The 22,083-nt window shown below is 39.8% G+C and overlaps 2 protein-coding genes across 4 annotated transcripts in view; one reads left to right on the top strand and one right to left on the bottom strand.

The window, feature by feature from the left end:
• Positions 1–22,083, top strand: part of LOC113115415 (tyrosine-protein kinase receptor UFO-like) — a 1,029,470-nt gene that overhangs the window by 316,246 nt on the left and 691,141 nt on the right. The gene's annotated exons all lie outside the window — the stretch shown is intronic.
• LOC113115440 (myeloid leukemia factor 1-like) lies at positions 8,962–20,218 on the bottom strand. Of its 2 annotated transcripts, XM_026283014.1 has the most exons (8): positions 20,113–20,156; positions 18,976–18,987; positions 18,609–18,774; positions 16,638–16,715; positions 16,316–16,444; positions 16,079–16,238; positions 15,726–15,864; positions 8,962–9,487 (listed from the first exon to the last, which is right to left on the bottom strand). In XM_026283014.1, exons 3-8 carry the CDS (start codon positions 18,744–18,746, stop codon positions 9,409–9,411), a joined length of 723 nt encoding a protein of 240 aa, XP_026138799.1. In that variant the 5' UTR covers positions 18,747–18,774; positions 18,976–18,987; positions 20,113–20,156; the 3' UTR covers positions 8,962–9,408. The 2 variants fall into 2 exon arrangements, with proteins under 2 accessions (XP_026138799.1, XP_026138798.1); XM_026283013.1 differs by lacking the exon at positions 18,976–18,987 and having other exon boundaries at positions 20,113–20,218.

Here is a 22,083-nt window from a genome sequence, read left to right on the forward strand (position 1 = left end):
TGACTGGGATCAGTTAGTTCTCTCCTGAACCAGAGGTCTGTAGTGGTCGTTCCCGGAGGTCGGGTCAGAACTTGTAAATTCAGATGTTGAGTGTGATCCGCTCTCATCTGGAAAGCATCAGCTCATAAACAGCAGTTATTAGACAATTATAATTAGGTGACTTTAATCACTCACTCCACCCAGGGTGGAGCAAGGTGGAACTGGAGCCATGCAGTCGAGACAGAAACCACCAGGGCAGCTGAGACGTGACGAGACTCTGGAAGTTCCGCAGAGACATGGAAAGGCTCTGGTAGTTCAGCAGAGACGTGGAGAGATTCTGGTAGATCCGTGGTGTTTAGACTGGATTCAGAAAAATCAATGGTGACTTGACTCTACTCATGAAGATCATTGGTGACCTGACTTTGATCATGAAAATTAATGGTGACTTGCCTTTGCCCATGATGATAGTCGGTGACTTGACTTTGCCTATGAAGAACACCGGTGATTTGCCTTTGCTCATGAAGAGCACCGGTGATTTGCCTTTGCTCATGAAGAGCACCGGTGATTTGACTTTGCCCATGAAGAACACCGGTGACTTGACTTTGCCCATGAAGAACACCGGTGACTTGACTTTGCCCATGAAAAACACCGGTGACTTGACTTTGCCCATGAAGATCACCGGTGACTTGACTTTGCCCATGAAGAACACCGGTGACTTGACTTTGCCCATGAAGATCACCGGTGACTTGGCTTTGCCCATGAAGAACACCGGTGACTTGGCTTTGCCCATGAAGAACACCGGTGACTTGACTTTGCCCATGAAGAACACCGGTGACTTGACTTTGCCCATGAAGATAGTCGGTGACTTGGCTTTGCCCATGAAGAACACCGGTGACTTGACTTTGCCCATGAAAAACACCGGTGACTTGACTTTGCCCATGAAGATCACCGGTGACTTGACTTTGCCCATGAAGAACACCGGTGACTTGACTTTGCCCATGAAGATCACCGGTGACTTGGCTTTGCCCATGAAGAACACCGGTGACTTGGCTTTGCCCATGAAGAACACCGGTGACTTGACTTTGCCCATGAAGAACACCGGTGACTTGACTTTGCCCATGAAGATAGTCGGTGACTTGGCTTTGCCCATGAAGAACACCGGTGACTTGGCTTTGCCCATGAAGAACACCGGTGACTTGACTTTGCCCATGAAGATCACCGGTGACTTGACTTTGCCCATGAAGAACACCGGTGACTTGACTTTGCCCATGAAGATCACCGGTGACTTGACTTTGCCCATGAAGATCACCGGTGACTTGACTTTGCCCATGAAGAACACCGGTGACTTGGCTTTGCCCATGAAGATCACCGGTGACTTGGCTTTGCCCATGAAGAACACCGGTGACTTGGCTTTGCCCATGAAGATCACCGGTGACTTGGCTTTGCCCATGAAGATCACCGGTGACTTGGCTTTGCCCATGAAGAACACCGGTGACTTGGCTTTGCCCATGAAGATCACCGGTGACTTGGCTTTGCCCATGAAGAACACCGGTGACTTGGCTTTGCCCATGAAGATCACCGGTGACTTGGCTTTGCCCATGAAGAACACCGGTGACTTGGCTTTGCCCATGAAGATCACCGGTGACTTGGCTTTGCCCATGAAGAACACCGGTGACTTGGCTTTGCCCATGAAGATCACCGGTGACTTGGCTTTGCCCATGAAGATCACCGGTGACTTGGCTTTGCCCATGAAGAACACCGGTGACTTGGCTTTGCCCATGAAGAACACCGGTGACTTGGCTTTGCCCATGAAGATCACCGGTGACTTGGCTTTGCCCATGAAGATCACCGGTGACTTGGCTTTGCCCATGAAGATCACCGGTGACTTGGCTTTGCCCATGAAGATCACCGGTGACTTGGCTTTGCCCATGAAGAACACCGGTGACTTGGCTTTGCCCATGAAGATCACCGGTGACTTGGCTTTGCCCATGAAGATCACCGGTGACTTGGCTTTGCCCATGAAGAACACCGGTGACTTGGCTTTGCCCATGAAGAACACCGGTGACTTGGCTTTGTCCATGAAGAACACCGGTGACTTGCCCTTGCCCATGAAGAACACTGGTGACTTGACTTTGCCCATGAAGAACACTGGTGACTTGACTTCACTCCTGAGGTCTTACTGTGGTAGTGCTTAACTCATGAGTGTCAGTGGTGACTTGACCTGACTCTGGAGTGTCAACGGTGACCTGACCCGACTCTGGAGTTCAAACGGTGCCCTGACCCGACTCTGGAGGGTCAACGGGAGCCTGACCCGACTCTGGAGGGTCAACGGGAACCTGAAGGGAACCTTACCCGACTCTGGAGGGTCCACGGGAACCTGACTCGACTCTGGAGGGTCAACTGTGGCTGTCATCTTGCACAGTGGCGCTGGGCTGGTGGTCCTCCTGTCTGTAGACCCCAGTCTAGAGTCGGCGATGCCACCGAGAGGGACAGGTGTGGCTGGGGTATCCCACGGAGGCCGATGTTGTAGGCAAAAAACTAATTCCCAAATATCAAAAGCGTCCAGCTGACCCATTTCTTTTTCTGGCACCGGGTCATCCAGACCAGCGTTGAAAATGTCTTTCAGGGCCGCATCATTATATCCCATTCCAACCTCCAAGGTCAAGAACACTTGTGCCACACCACTCACCTCATTACCCTCTTGGTGGAGGGTGGTTAATTTGATGAATCTTGCCCTCCGCTCCACCATACTGGCTGGGCAACGGGTATGAAGTCCCACACCGCTGGATCTCGACATGATGGAGTCCTTCTGTGACGATCGGGAACACAGGGACACAGGAGACGAGAGATCCAAAACAGGAACAGGAACTTGAAACTAGGAACGCGAGGAAACTGGGTTATGGAAAGTAAGGACTCCATGAAAACAAACAGAAACAGACCAGTTAATATAGGCAGGGTAATGACTATGAAGTGGAGACACCTGAGTGCAATTAACAGGAGTGCAATTACTGTGATGAAGGGACAAGGCCTTGTGGTGCCTGCGGTGAGGTGCCTATGGGGAAGTGAGACCACTAGTGGAGACCCAGGGAAACACAGAACAGACACGGTGACACGTATACTCTAAAAAAAACTATAAAAGTATTTTATTCCATTTTAACATGTATACTGTCCACATTTAAACTAATTTAACAAACATTTTATAATCAAAAGTAAAAAAAAATACTATAGAAGCAAACAAAATGCATATTTCATTTCCATTATAGGCTAATAAGTGGACTGTAACAAAGTTGTTACTGTAGTAGTACTTTGTACTTATCTTTTTACTCGAGTAATTTTGAATATGAATAGGCCTGCTTATAATTTACTGGAGTAATATTTTATAGGGGTATCTGTATTTTTACTCAAGTACTTGATTTGTGGGTCACAGCCTAATTATTATAGTTTATTATTACTATTTGAATATAACTGTTCATTTGTAGTTACTTCATAGTTATTTTTCTTGAACCATAACTAGTAGATAATTAATAGTAGGTATTCAGTAGGTATGACAGAATTCATTAGTTACTGATTAGCTAACTGTTACTTAACACAATCATACAAATATATTACATACTGATTAGTTAACACATCTAACACAACACAAAAGTTAAGTGTTAATGAATAATCACCTGTTAGTTCTTCAATAATTCCTTATTAGTTATGCAGTAAGTAAAAAACTGAAAAAAAATATATATAAATAAAGTGTTCTAAAGTGTTACATAGTGGACACCATCCACCAGTCCTGTTTAAGACTCTCATCAACAGACCACTGTTGACGGTCACTTTTACTGTTTTATAAAGTAAGCAGCACAATAGTTCATGTGCTGGTTGTCACCTAATTAGGACCCGAAGTAGATAAATATCACGTTTGCTTTTTAAAACAGTATTCTTTGTTGTTGGGGTGTTGCAAAGTGGTTATACTGTATACTGCATGTTTCGACTAACTCAGAGCCAAAACAACAGATAGCAGACCATGCCACAAACAAATGGTACAAAACTTACATTTATTGTATATCTAACACAAGTTTGAACAACAAAACCCAAATATGGGGTGTGTGAATGTCAATATCAGTAGCGTAACATAAAAGACATAAAGTTAAATAAACTCAAATGTGCATCTGTGAAGAATTCTGGCGTCCCAAGCGAGGCATGGACCTGAACAGGTCAACCAAGCAGTAAATCAGTACATGTTTTCTTGGAGCACAAAAGCAGTCTGAAGTATCTGAGGTATATTTGTAGCAATAACCAATTTCAAAGCAAGTGACTCCCTTTATTAATGGGTGTGTCAGGAGAAACAGACTGGATTCAGTTGTGGGTTACACTGAGCTTTATTGAAAGCAGATAAGACAAGGCAGATTAGTATCGTTCCACAGTTTAGCTCGTTCGACAGTCGAATACCAGAGACATGAGAGCTGGAATCTTCTAGGAGTACTGCATTCGTGAGAACAAAAGGTAGAGCAAAACAGCAAAAGACACTGGAGCCTGAAGACAAGACAAGACAAGACAAGGTGAGTACACAGACCAGCTCGAGCTATTGGTAAGAGTTACAACAGTCTGAACATGGACAGAGAAACACAGGGAATTATAAAGGGAAAAAATTAGAAGAACATTGAGAACAGTTGGTGAACAATTAAGGTTAACAATGGAGAAACAAGGAGGGCGGGGAAAACTCAAATCAAACAGGCAGACGCCGTGAGCTGTCAAACCATCCAAACACACACACACACATTCACAACCCCAAAAGGCAGGTGATTAGCCCCGAGACACGACAGGGTGATCATGAATCATTGACTCACTAGATTCATTTAAACACACACATTTAGTCATGAATTACATTTTTAATTTGACCCTTAAGACTGACCTTTGTGGTCCTGGGTCACATATTTATTATAATAGGGTTTATTTATTTATTTTTTAAGTGGATAGTGAAGGAGAAGAATCATCATGTCTTAGTTTAATATCCTTAAAGTACTATTATAGTTTATATATTTTTTAGCATTTTAATTAGTTTTAATATTTGTATTAACAGTTTACTGTTTTTATTAGGCATGCAACAATGTATTGGCCAGTAATCGGTTCCCACCATTAAAATAAATTATCTGCACTATTGACAATCAGGCTTTGTGCCTGTCATGTCTGATAAGAAACAAAGTCTCAGCTTTCACATCCTGCACATTTTATCACAAAATTCGAATAAATAGCATTTAGAAGCACTTAAATGTGGTGTGACAGATCACTGTAGCAGCTTAAACTAGTGTAGAATAAACATGAATGAAGCTGTTAAACTAAACAAATGAACAAATGAAATTATTTATGTCTCGTGTAATGGATGAATCACTGTTTCAACTGAAAGACATCAATAAAACAGTTTGTGATCATTATGTCACTTAACATCATATTTACCTCTGGAAAGTTCATCATTGTTCACAGTTCGTTAGACAGCTATAAAAAACACTAGAGGGAGCTGAGTTCCTATTAATTATACATGCATGTTTAAATAAATCTCTCATGAAGACAAGTTTATTTGAAAACTACCTTGTGTGCAGTTGTAAAAAACCTTTTTGAGTATGATTATCTGAATATAATTGTGCTGTTGTTCATTTTAACATCTTAATGAGAGGCTCCTTGTATACCTTACAGCATTAGTTGGGAGAAATATTTTAATTTTTCTTAAAAAAAATCAAACTATGGGTATAGACATTATGGATAATCTGTATAAGCAGAGAAATCTAGTTTTGGTACAATTTTAGTTTTTTTTAGTACATCAAGTTAAACCAAATGAAAAGTGGCAGACAGATGCCCTCACACCACCATACTGACCCTGTGATGACCCTGTGTTTTGACCCTGTGATCACTCTGTGATGACCCTGTGTTTTGACACTGTTATGACTCTGGTGATTATTCTGGTGATGACCCTGTGATGACCATGTGATGACCCTGTGTTTTGACCCTGTGATGACTCTGGTGATGATTCTGTGGATGACTCTGTGATGACCTTGTGATAGCTCTGTGATGACTCTGTAATAATCCTGTGATGACCCTGTGTTGACTCTGTGTTTTGACCCTGTGATGACTCTGGTGATGACCCTCTGATGACTGTGTTGACCCTGTGATAGCTCTGTGATGACTCTGTGATAACTGCGATGACCCTGTGATAACTCTGTGATGACCCTGTGATGACTGTGATGACCTTGTGATGACTCTGTGATAACTCTGCGATGACCCTGTGATGACTCTGCGATGACCCTGTGATGACTCTGTGATGACCCTGTGATAGCTCTGTGATGACTCTGTTATAAACCTTTGATGACTCTGTGATGACTCTGTGATAACTCTGCGATGACCCTGTGATGACTCTGCGATGACCCTGTGATGACTGTGATGACCCTGTGATAACTGTGATGACCCTGTGATAACTCTGTGATGACTCTGTGATGACCCTGAGATGACTGTGATGACCCTGTGATAACTGTGATGACCCTGTGATAACTCTGTGATGACCCTGTGATGACCCTGTGACTCTGTGATGACCCTATGACTCTGTGAAGACCCTGTGATAACTCTGTGATGACTCTGTGATTACCCTGTGATGACCCTGTGAGAGCTCTGTGATGACTCTGTGATAACCCTTTGATGACTCTGTGATGACTCTGTGATAACTCTGTGATGACCCTCTGATGACCCTGTGATGACTCTGTGATAACTCTGTGATGACCCTCTGATGACCCTGTGATGACTCTGTGATAACTCTGCGATGACCCTGTGATGACTGTGATGACCCTGTGATAACTGTGATGACCCTGTGATAACTCTGTGATGACCCTGTGATGACTCTGTGATGACCCTGAGATGACTGTGATGACTCTGTGATGATTCTGTGATGACCCTGTGATAACTGTGATGACCCTGTGATAACTCTGTGATGACCCTGTGATGACCCTGTGATAACTCTGTGATGACCCTGTGATAACTGTGATGACCCTGTGATAACTCTGTGATGACCCTGTGATGACCCTGTGACTCTGCGATGACCCTGTGATGACTGTGATGACCCTGTGACTCTGTGAAGACCCTGTGATAACTCTGTGATGACTCTGTGATGACCCTGTCATGACCCTGTGATAACTCTGTGATGACTCTGTGATGACCCTGTGATGACTGTGATGACCCTGTGATAACTCTGTGATGACCCTGTGATAACTGTGATGACACTGTGATAGCTCTGTGATGACTCTGTGATAACTCTGTGATGACCCTGTGATGACTGTGATGACCCTGTGATAACTCTGTGATGACCCTGTGATAACTCTGTGATGACCCTGTGATGACTCTGTGATGACCCTGTGATGACTGTGATGACCCTGTGATAACTCTGTGATGACCCTGTGATAACTGTGATGACACTGTGATAGCTCTGTGATGACTCTGTGATGACCCTGCCTGTGATGACCCTGTGATGACTGTGATGACGATGTGATAACTATGTGATGACCCTGTGATAACTCTGTGATGACTGTGATGATTCAATTCAATTCAATTCAAGTTTATTTGTATAGCGCTTTTTACAAAACAAATCGTTACAAAGCAACTTTACAGAAAATTATGTTTCTACAATATTTAGTAGTAGCTAGTAGTTTGTGCACATTTGACAGGATTTTAGAAAAAATAAAATAATAATAATAATACAAGACGTAGTCATCTAGATGATGAACTATCAATATTATTAATTAAGTTATTATATGATGCAGTCACACATTTAGCAATAATTGTTATTTCTGTTTGTTGATTCAGGGTTAGCATCATATGAGGTCCTCTGAGGGTCAGCATCATCTCTTCTCAGGTGTTCTGGATCCAGACTGGAGCTTGTGTAAATCCTAGTAACAAAACATAGTAACATAGAAACAAAATAGAGACATAATTAGCATAGCTGCTGATCCAACAAAGTAAAATTAGTTTAACCCAAGCTAATGAATAAAAATGCACCTTTGATCAGATGCAACTACACTCACAATTGAGTGCAACGCTGATAGATGTCATCTAGAAAATGTGATAAATGTGTTCTTTGTGAACGGCTTGGTTTCAGTTTTGACGTAAACAGCACTGATGTTCTTTTTTTCCCAGTATTCTGAATGATCATCATCACATCTCGTGTCCACTGATAAGACTTCCTGACACACACCTAACATTCAAATGTGGATTTGTATTTTAAATTCAATAAATATAAAAAATTCTAATTTTATTTATTTAAATTTGGACAGATCTAACTCTCATGCCGCTGGAAAATCCCTTCTCAACCAATCAGATCCATAGGTCTTATGGTCAGAGTCAGTTTAGAATCATTAATATGTAGTTATTGTTACTATATTGAATATGGTTTCATTGTAATATGTTAATGTAGTTATAGTAATTTAGTTGTGTTTAATTAGGTGACAAACTGTATTTATGACCTTAAAAATCTTTAACAACACACATAAAATGTCTAAATATTTAACTGAATGTAAAGCAAAACAATATGTATGACTATTCATAGTTATGGTGCACTAAACTCCATCCGAGATGACTGAACTTACACAACACAGCTGTTCTGAAGTTTCTCGTCTCAAGAGTAAGACTCACAGGTCAGGGTTTACCTCCGAGCTGGATGAACCTCCTTATCGAAACAGGCCTCTGGTGCCTCATAGCATAACATTCAGATAAAATATCATTTTTTTCTTAAGATCTAAACAATGTAATGACGATGAAGAAATACTAAACTCATAGATTTTTTTTTTTTTTCGTGTCACAGGGGGATAACAAACACCTGTGATTCACAACGACTTGCTAAAGACTCATTCACAAAGAGTAGCCTTGTTAACAAGTTTGAGTAAGGGCATATCATTTCACACTCAAACCTGCTCGCCCTGAAGTGAGTGTGAGGTACAGTAAGAGACACTCAGAGTCACAGATCGGACAACATTCCTCTTTATTTCATTCAAACATCTTGACAAACAAAGACTGAGGATTTTGAAACATAGTAACAGGGAAAATAACAATCTGTTATGGAAGTAAGGCCTGTTTCAGACTGCAGGCTTTGAGTTTTGCAGCGACCGTGTTAACAGAAGACCGTACAAGCATCTCTGTTTTGCAGCTGTATAAATCAATGTGTAAATCAATATGATTTGACATGAAAAAGAAGAAACTCCAGCACACTACAGGTGACACAATTAAACAGTTTGTCAGTGACCCACTACTGATAACCAGTTTAACACCAAGAGTCAACATTAAAAGAAATACTCCCCACAGTGACCTAGAAAGAAGTTCTCTGTGTTTTTAGTGTGAAACAGACGTAAGAACTGCAGAATAAAATCATCAGGGAGCTTATTCCTGTCAAGAGTTTTATTGTGATGAGCGTCAGTTCTTCTTCCTGCCCGAGCCTTTAATCTGGAGGTCATTATACTGGGCTTGATTTCCTGCGGCTGCTCTGTCCTTCCTGTGAACACACAATAATAAAGAAACTTAAACATTATCATATTAAACAGGACAGAACTCATTTCAGTGCAAACCTATATTGTCTTTAATGTGAGCAGAGCCGGACAGTAACAGAGTACATTTACTTGAGTACAGTACTTAAGTACAATTTTGAGGGATCTGTACTTTACTCGAGTATCATTTTTGGGGAGTACTCATGACTTTACTCAAGTACATTTGAGAGGCAAATATTGTTCTCTTTACTCTGCTACATTTCTATCCATAACCGTAAGTACACGTTTTTTCCTCGTCTTAAGAAATATCCACGTCCACACGAAACCACAAAACGATGTAGTACACATGCCAGACCAGCATGTGGCGCTGTAATTCTGCCACAGAGATACACTTTAAACGGAGAAGAAGACATGGACTTGCTCATAAACATTGCGGTGGTACACAAACGAACATGGAACAATACATTTTTTCATCCGTGTTAATGTTAGTTAATAAAAAATACAATTGTTCACAGTGTTTGTTCATGTTTTTGTTGCTGTTTCGTGATGTAGTGGTGTTTGACCATAGACAGTAAAACAAATGGACACAGGGATCCCATCGGATTCAACGGAGACAAGTGAAGCACGTACTTCCTGGGGTCGGGTGTACTGCGCAGACTCAAACTGAGCTTGATGACGTAGATGTCACGTGAGCAGCCTGTATGTCTTATAATCGCTGTGCCAAGGGAAATCTGAATCTCCCACCGAATCTTGCAGATGTTGAATAATTTTGTCCTATTGCTTTTGCACTCTCTATGGGCTTGTCCCTTGACTTCATGCCTCCACGTCCCCGAGCTTCTCCTCCTGTCCATACGGTAATTTCTCTACTGTGCGACAGAGAGTAGCTGGTTATGACGCAATCGTTAGCCTATTTTTACAAAAACTGCTTCTACGGGGCCATAACGTAAGATAACAGAGCCTTTAATACATTTTCGTGTTTCTTTATAAATAATTAATGGAGAAATGGAGTCTTTAAACGACTCAGATGTAAAGTTATTCGCTTTCAAAGTGACGCCAAAATGAATGGGAGTCAATGGAATGCTAACAGCAGGTGGGGGTCCGCTAGCCAATGGTGGCACCCAGGGGTGCTTCAAAAAAATTTGAAACCCTGCCCCCCTGTGTTTGACTAGGGGCGAGACGTGGGCTGATGATGTTATATTTTCAGAAAATGTATGGATTCGACATCCAGATGAAAACGCAAAGGTGGCGTTTTCAAATGTATCCACTCTGGAACCCGTTTAAAAAAACATCAGTTTCACTCTTCCAAAATGGCAGATCCGTGTGGACGAAAATGCCTATCCGCTAAAAAAATTATGTGAGAAAAAAAAAGGAAAAAAAAATCTCGGAAACCCTATCAAATGTGATTGTGCAGGCGCAGGCGCCTCTGATTGGGAAAGCATATCAGCAATCACCTTCAGCTTTCCGCCAAAGACATGACATATGATTGAATTGAAGTACAGTGCACACACACACACACACACACAGAGTTGTCACACATAGACTGTGTGTGTGAGAATGGTGTTATTCAGCTGAAAGTATTTTCTCCTGCCTGTCAGTGTGAGAGGAAGGGGCTTAATACTTTCACTCAAATGAGCTGAATTAAATTTTTCCTTTCTTTGTAGTTTGACCTAAACACACAACTAATTAACTGATTTTCTTTAATCGTTACTTTCTCTTTAATCATTACTATGCTGCATGTATAACACGGTCAGGTTCAAATGTGGATGCAAAAAATCTATTAAAACTCTAGCAGAGGTTTGTCAGAGCGTTGCGATTGTGCTGTTGCCTTGTGGGCAAGTAAGAAAAGTTAAACAAAGCAACATGGTAAAAAGATGAAAATGACTTGATTTTACTTTCAATCTTTTACATTCTCCAAGGTATTAACTAGTTGAGCCGGATACTCGGCTGAAACGAGTATCCGGCACGGATAAAGCACTTTTGCAGAGTACAAGTATTATATGAGTAATACGGGTCAATATCTGTGCTCGGATTAAATAAAAATTCTCATTGGTTTGCTGACCGTGTCTGCGTGTTATTGTGTTGCTGTGTCATGCTCTGCTCACTCACACACAGAACACTGAGAAGAGAACAGCTCTCTCTCTCTCTCTCTCTCTCTCTCTCTCTCTCTCTCTCTCTCTCTCCCTCTCCCTCAGTCACTCAGGTTCGTGGGTCTTTTCCGTTAACGTTTAGGTGTTCTTCAGCTTCAGGTTTGTTTTTTACTTTGGTATGTAGTACTTACTTATTAACCAGTAGAGTTTTGGTAAATGTGGGGTTTGTTTAGACGTGGCGCTTGGTAGAATGCAACTCGCGTTGTGTCTCTGCCTGTCAGAGATTTTTTTTCTTTTTTAAACGTCAGCTGGCTCTAACCAGTTTTTTGACCACGCACTGAGTGACACTTATTTCTTGCTGTATTTCATAAAAAATAAATAAAGGTAGTTGTGATATAAAAAAAACTATATTACAAATGAATTAGCCACACACACATACACAGTCTCTTTCTACCTCTCTCTGCCGGTCATCAGAGGTTTTTTTTTTTTTAAACCATCTGCTGGCTCTAACGAGTTTTTTGACTTCACCCACTGTGACACTTTCTTGCTCTATTTCATTAAAAAAAATAAAGGTAGTTGTGGTATAAATAATATTACAAATTAACACACACACACACATACCTGGTGTAAAAAAAAAAAAAAATTGTTAAAAAAAAATTAAAACATCACACTGATTATAAAAAAAATTAAACGTTAAAAAAATAAAGTTATGTTGAGATGAAAACTCTTATTCATTACATTTAAATTCATAATTGCAACTGCATGTGTTCTATTAATTGTTGCAAAACTTGTTCTGCATAGGCTATAGTTTGTTTGTAATCGTGATCAAAACCATTGATCTGAAGCTCAATGCTGATGCTTTCATGCAAATAGTTTTCTAATCAGCAATAAATATAACAATTTCTGATCAACCCTTATCAATTGCATGCTTAAAATAACATACCGGTTAAAGCCCCGCCCGTTTTAAGTCAACCAGAGCCACTTCTGGGTTAAATCCCGACCAATTTTCGGGTTAGGCCCCGCCCAGTCCGAGTATGGATACAGATAATTAATATGGTTAACAGATACAGATAATGGTGTACTCGCTCATCCCTAGTATTAACATTAACATTTTTCATAACGCCATGTAGGACGTTTCTGTACATAAATGTCTTCCCTCCATACTGGTGTTTTTCCCTCATCATTTAGACAGGCACGTATAACTCCACTACTTAAGAAACCCAACCTCAACCCATCTCTACAGAGAACTACAGACCAGTTTCCCTTCTTCCTTTTATTGCAAAAACACTTAAACGAGCTGTGTTCAACCAAGTCTCTGCATTTCTCACACACAACAACCTCATTGACAGCAACCAATCTGGCTTCAGAAGTGAACATTCAACTGAGACGGCCTTGCTCTCAGTTGTTGAAGCTCTAAGACTGGCAAGAGCAGAATCCAAATCTTCAATACTTATCCTGCTTGATCTGTCCGCTGCTTTTGACACGGTTAACCACCGGATCCTCCTGTCAACCCTACTAGCAAAAGGCATCTCAGGCACCACACCTCAATGACTTGACTCTTACCTATCAGATAGGTCTTTCAAAGTATTTCTCAGTTCTTGGACCACTTCTCGTCTCTGTCTACATGGCATCATTAGGTTTTTCATTCAGAAACATGGCTTTTCATACCACTGCTATGCTGATGACACTCAACTCTTCCTCTCATTCCATCCTGATGATCCGACGTTAACTATTCGTATCTCAGCTTGTCTAACTGACATTTCTTCCTGGATGATGGACCATCACCTTAAACTCAACCTTGCCAAGACAGAACTGCATGTAATTCCAGCAAACCCATCGTTCCATCACAATTTCACCATCAAGTTAGGCACATCAACCATAACTCCTTCAAAAACAGCTAGAAGCCTTGGAGTTATGATTGATGATCAGCTGACTTTCTCAGACCACATTGCTAAAACTGTCAGATCCTGCAGATTTGCTTTATTCAACATCAAGAAGATCAAGCCCTTTCTCTCGGATCATGCTGCACAACTCCTTGTTCAAGCTCTTGTTCTGTGGCTGGACTATTGCAATGCTCTCTTGGCAGGTCTTCCAGCCAATTCTATCAAACCTTTACAGTTAATCCAGAACGCAGCAGCAAGATTAATTTTTAATGAGCCAAAAAGAATACACGTCACACCTCTGTTTATCAGTTTGCACTGGCTTCCAATAGCTGCTCGTATAAAATTCAAGGCATTGATGTTTGCCTACAAAACTACCACTGGCTCTGCACCCATTTACCTAAATTTGTTACTTCAGACTTAAGGCGGTCGCACACCGGACGAGAAGCACTGCGTCGCGCCACATGTAGGACAACTCGAGGTATCGCACACCGGACGCGCACATAGTCACTTTTACTGACTTTTAAATTAAATGTTCCCTTCTGGTGGAATGACCTGCTCAACTCAATCCCAGCAGCTGAGTCCTTAGCCATCTTCAAGAATCGGCTTAAAACACATCTCTTCCATCTTTATTTGACCCTCTAGCACTCACTATTCTAATTCTATTCTTTAAAAAATCTAAATACCTTTCTAATCTTTTTATATTCTATTTTCTTTTAATTTATTATGCAATTGTATATGTATGTGTGTGTGTATGTGTAAAGACATCTAACTAGCTTGCTCTATTCTTTTTATTTATTTTTTTATTCTATCTGTTTTCTTTTTATTTATTATATTATTTAAAATCCCATGCTACGTGTACTGTGTTAACCCAACTGAGACTTGTTATAGCACTTATATATCATTGCTCTTTTTGTTGTTTTTGATTGCTTCCACTGTATTCATCTGTAAGTTGCTTTGGATAAAAGCGTCTGCTAAATGAATAAATGTAAATGTAAATCTAAGTAAGCACTGTGGCAGTAGTAATGCACTATTTAGAAAATGTACTCTTGTACTCTTGATTCTCAAGTAATTTTAAAAACAAGTACTTGTACTTAAGTAGACATCCGACTGTAGTACTTTTACTTATACTTGAGTAAAATTTAGCAAGGAGTATCTGTACTTTTACTCAAGTAATGAAACTGTGTACTCTGTCCGCCTCTGCATAATGTGACCTTTGACATTATGGTGTGGTTCATCATGTGTCAGCTGGTTTCTTTAAACAGCAAGCCTCAGGATGACTTTGGATGAACCTCAAATAATCTAACTCTGCCAGAAGGACAGTTATTTAATATTGGTAAGTCATCTGTGGGCTTCCGTATGTCTGAAGAGCAGTCAGTAGTTAAAGATGCAGATGAATCATGATTTCTCACAGCATTCATTCAAAACTGACTAATGAGAACATGCTAAATATTTCATTCCAAAACTTTTTTTTTTTTACCTAATTTGTTTGGTTTGGAAGTTGGAAATTTGTTTGGAAGGAAGTTTTTTTTAATAAAATTTTTTAAATGTATATTTATGTTAAATATACATCTATTTTTTTTTATAAACACTTTTTTTTTAATATGTCAGTATATTTAATTTCAAGCTTCATATACCAAAGTAGATTTAAAAATGTATTTAAAGTGAGAGAAAATACATTTACAATCTAATCGTAGCATACTTTTAGGCTTTATTATTACTATTCTTTTATTTAAATGTGTTAAGTTCATACATTATAGACAAACAGTTTTTTCTCAATTATTTTAAACACCAAAAAGGATAAAAAGTAAAACATATATTTGTTAAAATTATTGCTGTGAAATGATCAATCACGATAAATCTCAAGTTTTTACATAACGTGTGCTGTGTATATTTATTATGCATAAATACATACTGTATGCATTTTGAAAATATTTACATGCATATATTTATATTCATATAATTTATATTATATATATATATATATATATATATATATATATATATATATATATATAATATATATAAACAGCATTTTTATTTAATATATACATGCATGTGTTTGTGTTTTTTTTGGGATGTTTTTAAATGTAATAATCATCAGAAACTCTTAACGCCAAGACAGTTTTTCACTATATTTTTAAGTGCCTTGCTTTTCTAAATTCTTTGACAAATTAAAAAGTCCTGCATCCAAACAGCAGGGATTTATGGACTCTGTACCCAGTAGCATTCTCTTCATATTTTTGATATGTTCAGTAGTAGTTTGTGTCGTGTCTGACCTGCGAGTGTCCTGTGGTGCTGTGATGGCCGCTCGGTGGACCGCTCGGTGTCTCGGTGCTTCCAGGCGGGACATGGGCGCAAAAGCCTGGAATCGGGACACCTCTCTGTGCCACTCCTCGTCGAAAGACTGGGCCTCCGCTGTGAAGAAGAAACACAGCGTCAGAAACACAGGACTCCACTACATCCATGTAAGGAGGCTGCTCACTGTCCCACAACAAACTGTCCATCTCAAGAGCTTTAAAACGTCTGTGCTACAGACTGGACTGATTTACAGACTGGGGAAATAGCTTTTTTATGTTTCACACACAACTATAACATCATCCCCAGAGAAAGTCTTTCAATGCCTCCTCACTTTCGTCCATGTTCTGGAAGTCCTGCTTGAGCTCCTTCTCCCCAGTCTTCCTGTTCTCCTTCCTCTCGATGACGTGACCTCTGTCCTGGATGTGATGGCCGATGGACATCTTCTGGAGTCCGCTCTCAGAGTCCTTCAGACTCTTCCTGGTCTCCTTGATCTGGACACACAGAAGCCAGCATCACGACCCTGATCTGCAGGAGGTGTGAGGTGTGTGTGTTTGAGAGCAGGACTCACTCCTCCAGGAGCACGGTGCGTCTGAGACGAGGCCTGGAACACTTTGGGCGGCTCGTCTCCCACTTTAGAGTACGTCATGACAGAGGAAGAGGAAAACGAGTGGCTGTTGGGGTCTGACGCCATGTTCTCCTGCAAGAAACAGACATGAAATGCTCCTCTCTCTGATTCAGGCCAGGAAGAAAGTTACTAGGGTACTCAGAAAAGCGGCTAAGTTGGCAACACTGGTTTCACAACAAAGTGCAACAAATAATCTCCTTGCATGCAGGACTAATGAAGATGAAGCACATAAACTGACTGACATTATTAAAATGATCAGACTTACAAAACCTCGATGCATCGCCTCCATCCTGTTCCTCATGCTGTCCATCATAGCGAAAGGATTGCTAAAGAAATCCAGCTCCTGTTGACATTTATCACACACATTTAGGACCTTCACATGCAAGTGAATGAAGTACAGGCGCTTCAGAGCACTGTAGATTACAGCATCTAGAACCTGAGACGTGCTGGGGAAACTGAACTGTGAAACATGTCAAGTGGTGTCCTGTAGTGTCACCAATTACACACCAATGTGTTACAAACCTTTTATGCATGCATTTTCATTTCAGTGCATGAAATTAACATGCAATTAAGCGCCAAAAACATTACATTTAGTTCACACATTCAAAGTTTATTATCTTATTTTCCAGTACATTATTTCTGTAATAAGTACTCTTTTGAAAAGCAGGAAAATATTTAAATAAAGGATATCTATGTTGTCAGCAACTTGCTTTTATTAACAAGAATGATACAGCTATGATATATTATCTCAAAACTGTTTAATTGATCATTATGATTGAATGATTGATTATTTATTTATTTTAGCATTATATTAATGAGAAAAAATTGCTAACGTTTTAGGGGGAGGGAAGTTATTCAATGTCAAATGAGAAAAATGTAAATTATTATTATTTATTTATTTTTGGTCAGTTTTCATAAGATTCATCTGTGGCATCTATATGGACAAAATGGGAATACAATGGTAAAATGCATGAAAATGACATGGAGGTAAAGCCAGCAAGTTCAAAGTCTTTATCTTAACATGTAGATAAGTGTGGAAACACAATAGAAATGATGAGAACTGAAAACACCGGGCTACATACACTACACAAGGGCCAACACAGGGAACTAAATAGGGAACAGGTGCAACTAATTACAAATCAGAGAAGCAGCTGCAGAATCTCTGAAGGTTCAGCTACAGCACAGCTTCTTACAGTCGAGCTGTTTAAAACCATCATCACTCCTCAAGCTAATAAATTCCCAGGAGAGTGTGGTGTGGAGTATTTTTAACCCGCGGGAGGATGGGTCATGTACACTATTTTGGGAGGGTCCTGAGGTCACGACCCATTAATGCTGCATGCTATCACAGAGGAATGATTAAACAGACCCACGGGGAAACACGAGGCTCACAGGAGAATAATCACAGCACCAGCAGCAACATTTCTCAGCTTACTCTGTTTCTAAACGCCCATGTGACTCATACGCTTTTATATGATCAAATGATGAAGACCATGTGAAGTAAGCAACCGACTGTAATGGTAATGACTGTAATGGTAGTCAGTCAGATGGTGTGTTTCTGTGTCAGTGGGTGATTTTTGACCAAAATAAGCTGCAGAGTGGACCAGACTTTATGCTGACAGTAACACTGGCTCTTGCTGGAGTTCACTCGGGGAAGGACACTACTTCAGAAACAGATTGCAGGACTGTGAGGAGGCTGGCATCAGATGAAAGTAATTACCAGGGATAAATACTGAGAGCTGGGAGATTACAGACGGACACAGCGACTACGTTTAGTGCTCTGAGCTGCCAGTGTTAGCATACAGCAAAAAACAACTTCTGAAAGAACCTCATCCAGCGTTTGTTCAGACATCAGCCCTGGTTTAGAAGTAAACTGTCCAGAAAATGGCCAGCTCTATTGCATTCACAGTTAATAACTTGAACAATCCCCTAAACCTAACTTGTGTAACTTCAGAAAGACCTCTGAGTGCCAGAACTGTGTCAGTAGAACAAAGCCTCTCTGTTTTCTAAAAATACTCCGTCAAATAAAAGAGCTCGATATGGAGCAGTTCACGGCGCTGTAACACAACCTACAATTACCCAGCTGCCAAAAGTCCCGCATGAACCCTGCTTGCTGAGGATGGGCCAGTGAAGATGTGTGACTGGAGAGAGGCCTGTGATACTATGATAGTCATCTAGAAGTGTGTTTAACCGCTCCTGGGTCAGTGAGGTCACTCAAGCTAGCAAAGGAAACACTCACTCGTCTGCTGCGGGCGTTCGGGCCGGTGCTGGGCTGAGCCACGGCCCTGTGACCCCTGTGACCCCTGTGACGGCCGTCTGTGATACTGGGCAAGAAGCCCTGACCGAAGGGGTCAGAGAAGCCCATCATCTGCTGCATGCGCTCCTGATGCAGCTGGAACGGGTCGCTGAAGGAGAAGAGCAGAAAACAACACGATGAATTACAATCATTATTGTGTTTGTGATATAGCTCTGATAGTTGTGACAGTGCTTCTGTTCAGATGAGCGGTGAAACCAGATGACATGAACAATACACTTTAATCTCTGCTTTTCAAACAGTGGCTGTGTTGAACTGCTGAGAAGCTCTTGAGAACAGCAGAAGTGCCTACCTCGATCAGCTACTGAAGAACAGAAACAAGAGAGACGCTAGAAACTTCATTACACTTTCTAAATGACAGCATAACACGACGAAGCACGCTGACCAGTAATAATACATGGATGAAGACTTAAATAAATGATCTCTCCATTGATGTGTGGTTTGTTCGGAGGACAATGTTTGTCTGAGATACAACTATTTGAAAATCTGGAATCTGAGGGAGCAAAAAAAATCTAAATATTGAGAAAATCATCTTTAAAGTTGTTCAGATGAAGTTCTTAGCAATGAATATTACTAATCAAAAATGTAAGTTTTGATATATTTACAGTAATTTACTAAATATCTTCATGGAACATGATCTTTACTTAATATCCTAATGATTTTTGTCATAAAAGAGAAATGTATAATTGTGACTCATACAGTGTATTGTTGTCTATTTCTACAAACATACGTCTGTGACACTGATGACACATGAGTCTGCATGGATATGATTAAGAGCTTGTGCAGTAACGTAAATCAATAATTAATTCATTAACAATAAAATAGATTTATTTATTGCACAATGTAACATTGTTGGAAATGTACAGTAACATGAAATGTATTGCCCTCAAGTGTGTGTGATGTTGCCATGTTACCTATAAATCGATTATAATTTTTTTTTTGATGTAAAATAAAATGTAAATTTTATTAAAACCAAAAATATATACAAAAATCGTTGCTTTTTAATCTAATAAAAAAAAACGTTTGTTTATATTTACCGATGGGTTTTATGATACATCTATATGTACGAAATTAATATAGCCTGCCATTTGTAGAGGTAGATGTTATTATACGAACTTGTTTTAATTTGTAATAAATTTCAAGTAATTTAGGCATATGCTTTTACTTCATATCACGACAATAGCCTATATTTCATGTTATATTAGCATTACGAAATCTGCTAAAGGGTTGTCGGTTAATAAAACCAAACTTATTCTACTACTACTATCAAAAAATAATAATAATGACGTCAATATGACATGCTCTGAATCATAACACTTTGAAAAGTGACGCACTGGAGGTAATTTACAAATAGCTGATACACTGATGATAAAGCTAGAGTAACAAGGCTATGTTGTGTGTGTTTAGTTTAGAAATGTGTGAGACTCACGCAAAGAAAGGGTCGTCCAGGAGCTGTCTGCTGAAGAACATCCTGCTGCGCTTCTGAACCACGCGCTGCTGTTACTATCAACACCCCACACGGAGTGCGCACGTGACCCGCTCTCAGCGTTCTGATTGGCCGAACTGTTGTGTAACAGTGCTGTCATAGAAAGACTTCTCGTTATCTAGAAACTTCCACATTTATTCCAGAATTCTGTTCACTGTCACTGTGTGCGCAATGGTTTCTCCAGCTGACAGTTTTACAGTTATACTCTCACTAGCCTGTGTGTATATCACTATACTGTAACTGTGAACTGTAAAGGCATCGTTCAGACAAAGTTATAACATTATATTTGTCAATGTTGGGAAGGTTAGTTACCAATTTCTAATATTTTCAGCTGTTGATCATTTTGAAACATTTAAAGCAGGCAGGGTAAATCCTACAGAAGAGCTCACCACTTTAGAAGTCCTTCATCACTTGGATTAAGATCATTTATTTTTCAAACACAGTACTGAAGGCACAGTCACCACAAAATCAGAAGTTACTTTGAGATCCTTCTGGAGTTAAATACAGGTCATAAAATAATTGAAACCATAACAAGAAGTAGTTAAATAACAATGATAAATAGTTATTAAAATAACTGTTTTAAAAATCGAATCTTTGCATAGCTCGGACAGGAAACACAATGTTCTTAAAAATAAAGCATACATAAGTCCACAATGGACTTATAATAGTTATTGAATAAGCATGCATCTTATCATGTGTCCTTAACTCCTGGAACATTGCTCTCTTGTATTTTAGAGCAATCAATGCTATTTATGAAATAAATTAATTAAATCTATATGTGTGTGAAAAAGTTTAAATCCCCTTTGTAATCATGAATATTTATTATCTACAATTTAATTACATTAATTACATTTTTTAATTACAATGACATTTATTTTGCAATTAAATGAATGTATCTAGTTACTCCCCGACATTGATTTCTGTACAGAAGAGAGCTGGTCTCTGTTATCAGTCCACTGAAGGAGGTGTGTGTGAGAACATCCAGCAGAGCTCATCTGTCACACACACACACACACACACACACACACACACACACACATACACACACTCCCTCAACCGTCTGTCAATACACAACCCAACATCTACTCTCAAACATGATGCATTCATACATGCGTGTGTGTGTGTGTTTGTATATAGGTTATGTGTCAGCACACATCATTGACTCTAAACAGAATCTGGTCCCTGAAGGATTTAGTGCTGGTTTTGTTTGCATACATGTATATCTCCATGAGTCACATGTTGTGTGCTGAAATTCTATGCCAGGGCTGTGAACTGCATGATCTTTCTATTTTTAGCTCTGTTGATTAATAGAGCGATCAGAGATATTGAGCTGGACAGACTCATGACACACTATGTTTTTTCTAACACCTTCAGCTCATGTGTGTCACTGTGTTCAGAGGACAGGGCCCTCTAGTGACTCCAGACTGTAATCACAACTGTTGAAGTGTTAGTCTTTGCACTCCAGCTGAAAATTATGTTTTGAATCAAAAACCTCTCTCTCCCTTTTTATGTTGTTTACAATATGTAGATTATATGAATATATGTTTTTTTTTTATTATTATAGAATGCATTGTATAAAATTTAAGGTTACATTTGTCACGACCGGCTCAAAGCCGTGACAAATGGGAAGGAGGACATAGTCAGGTTGGTATGTTGCAACAAAGATATTTATTAATATAAATAAAGAACATAAAATAAGAAATCAACAAACCAAAACACGATTCCTTCAAACAAACGAATGCTCCAAGCATCCAACAGAACCGAGTTAAACTAATCATAACCTCAAACTAGCCAAAGCAAAACCAAACAACCGGGAGTTCACACTCCACACCAAACAGAGCTGACACTATATAGGGAAGGAACAGGTGTACACAATTCCGTTGACGAGCCTTCCAACCACACCCACTGACCGGT

This window comes from Carassius auratus, chromosome 15, assembly GCF_003368295.1.
Source record: "Carassius auratus strain Wakin chromosome 15, ASM336829v1, whole genome shotgun sequence".
Taxonomy (NCBI): domain Eukaryota; kingdom Metazoa; phylum Chordata; class Actinopteri; order Cypriniformes; family Cyprinidae; genus Carassius; species Carassius auratus.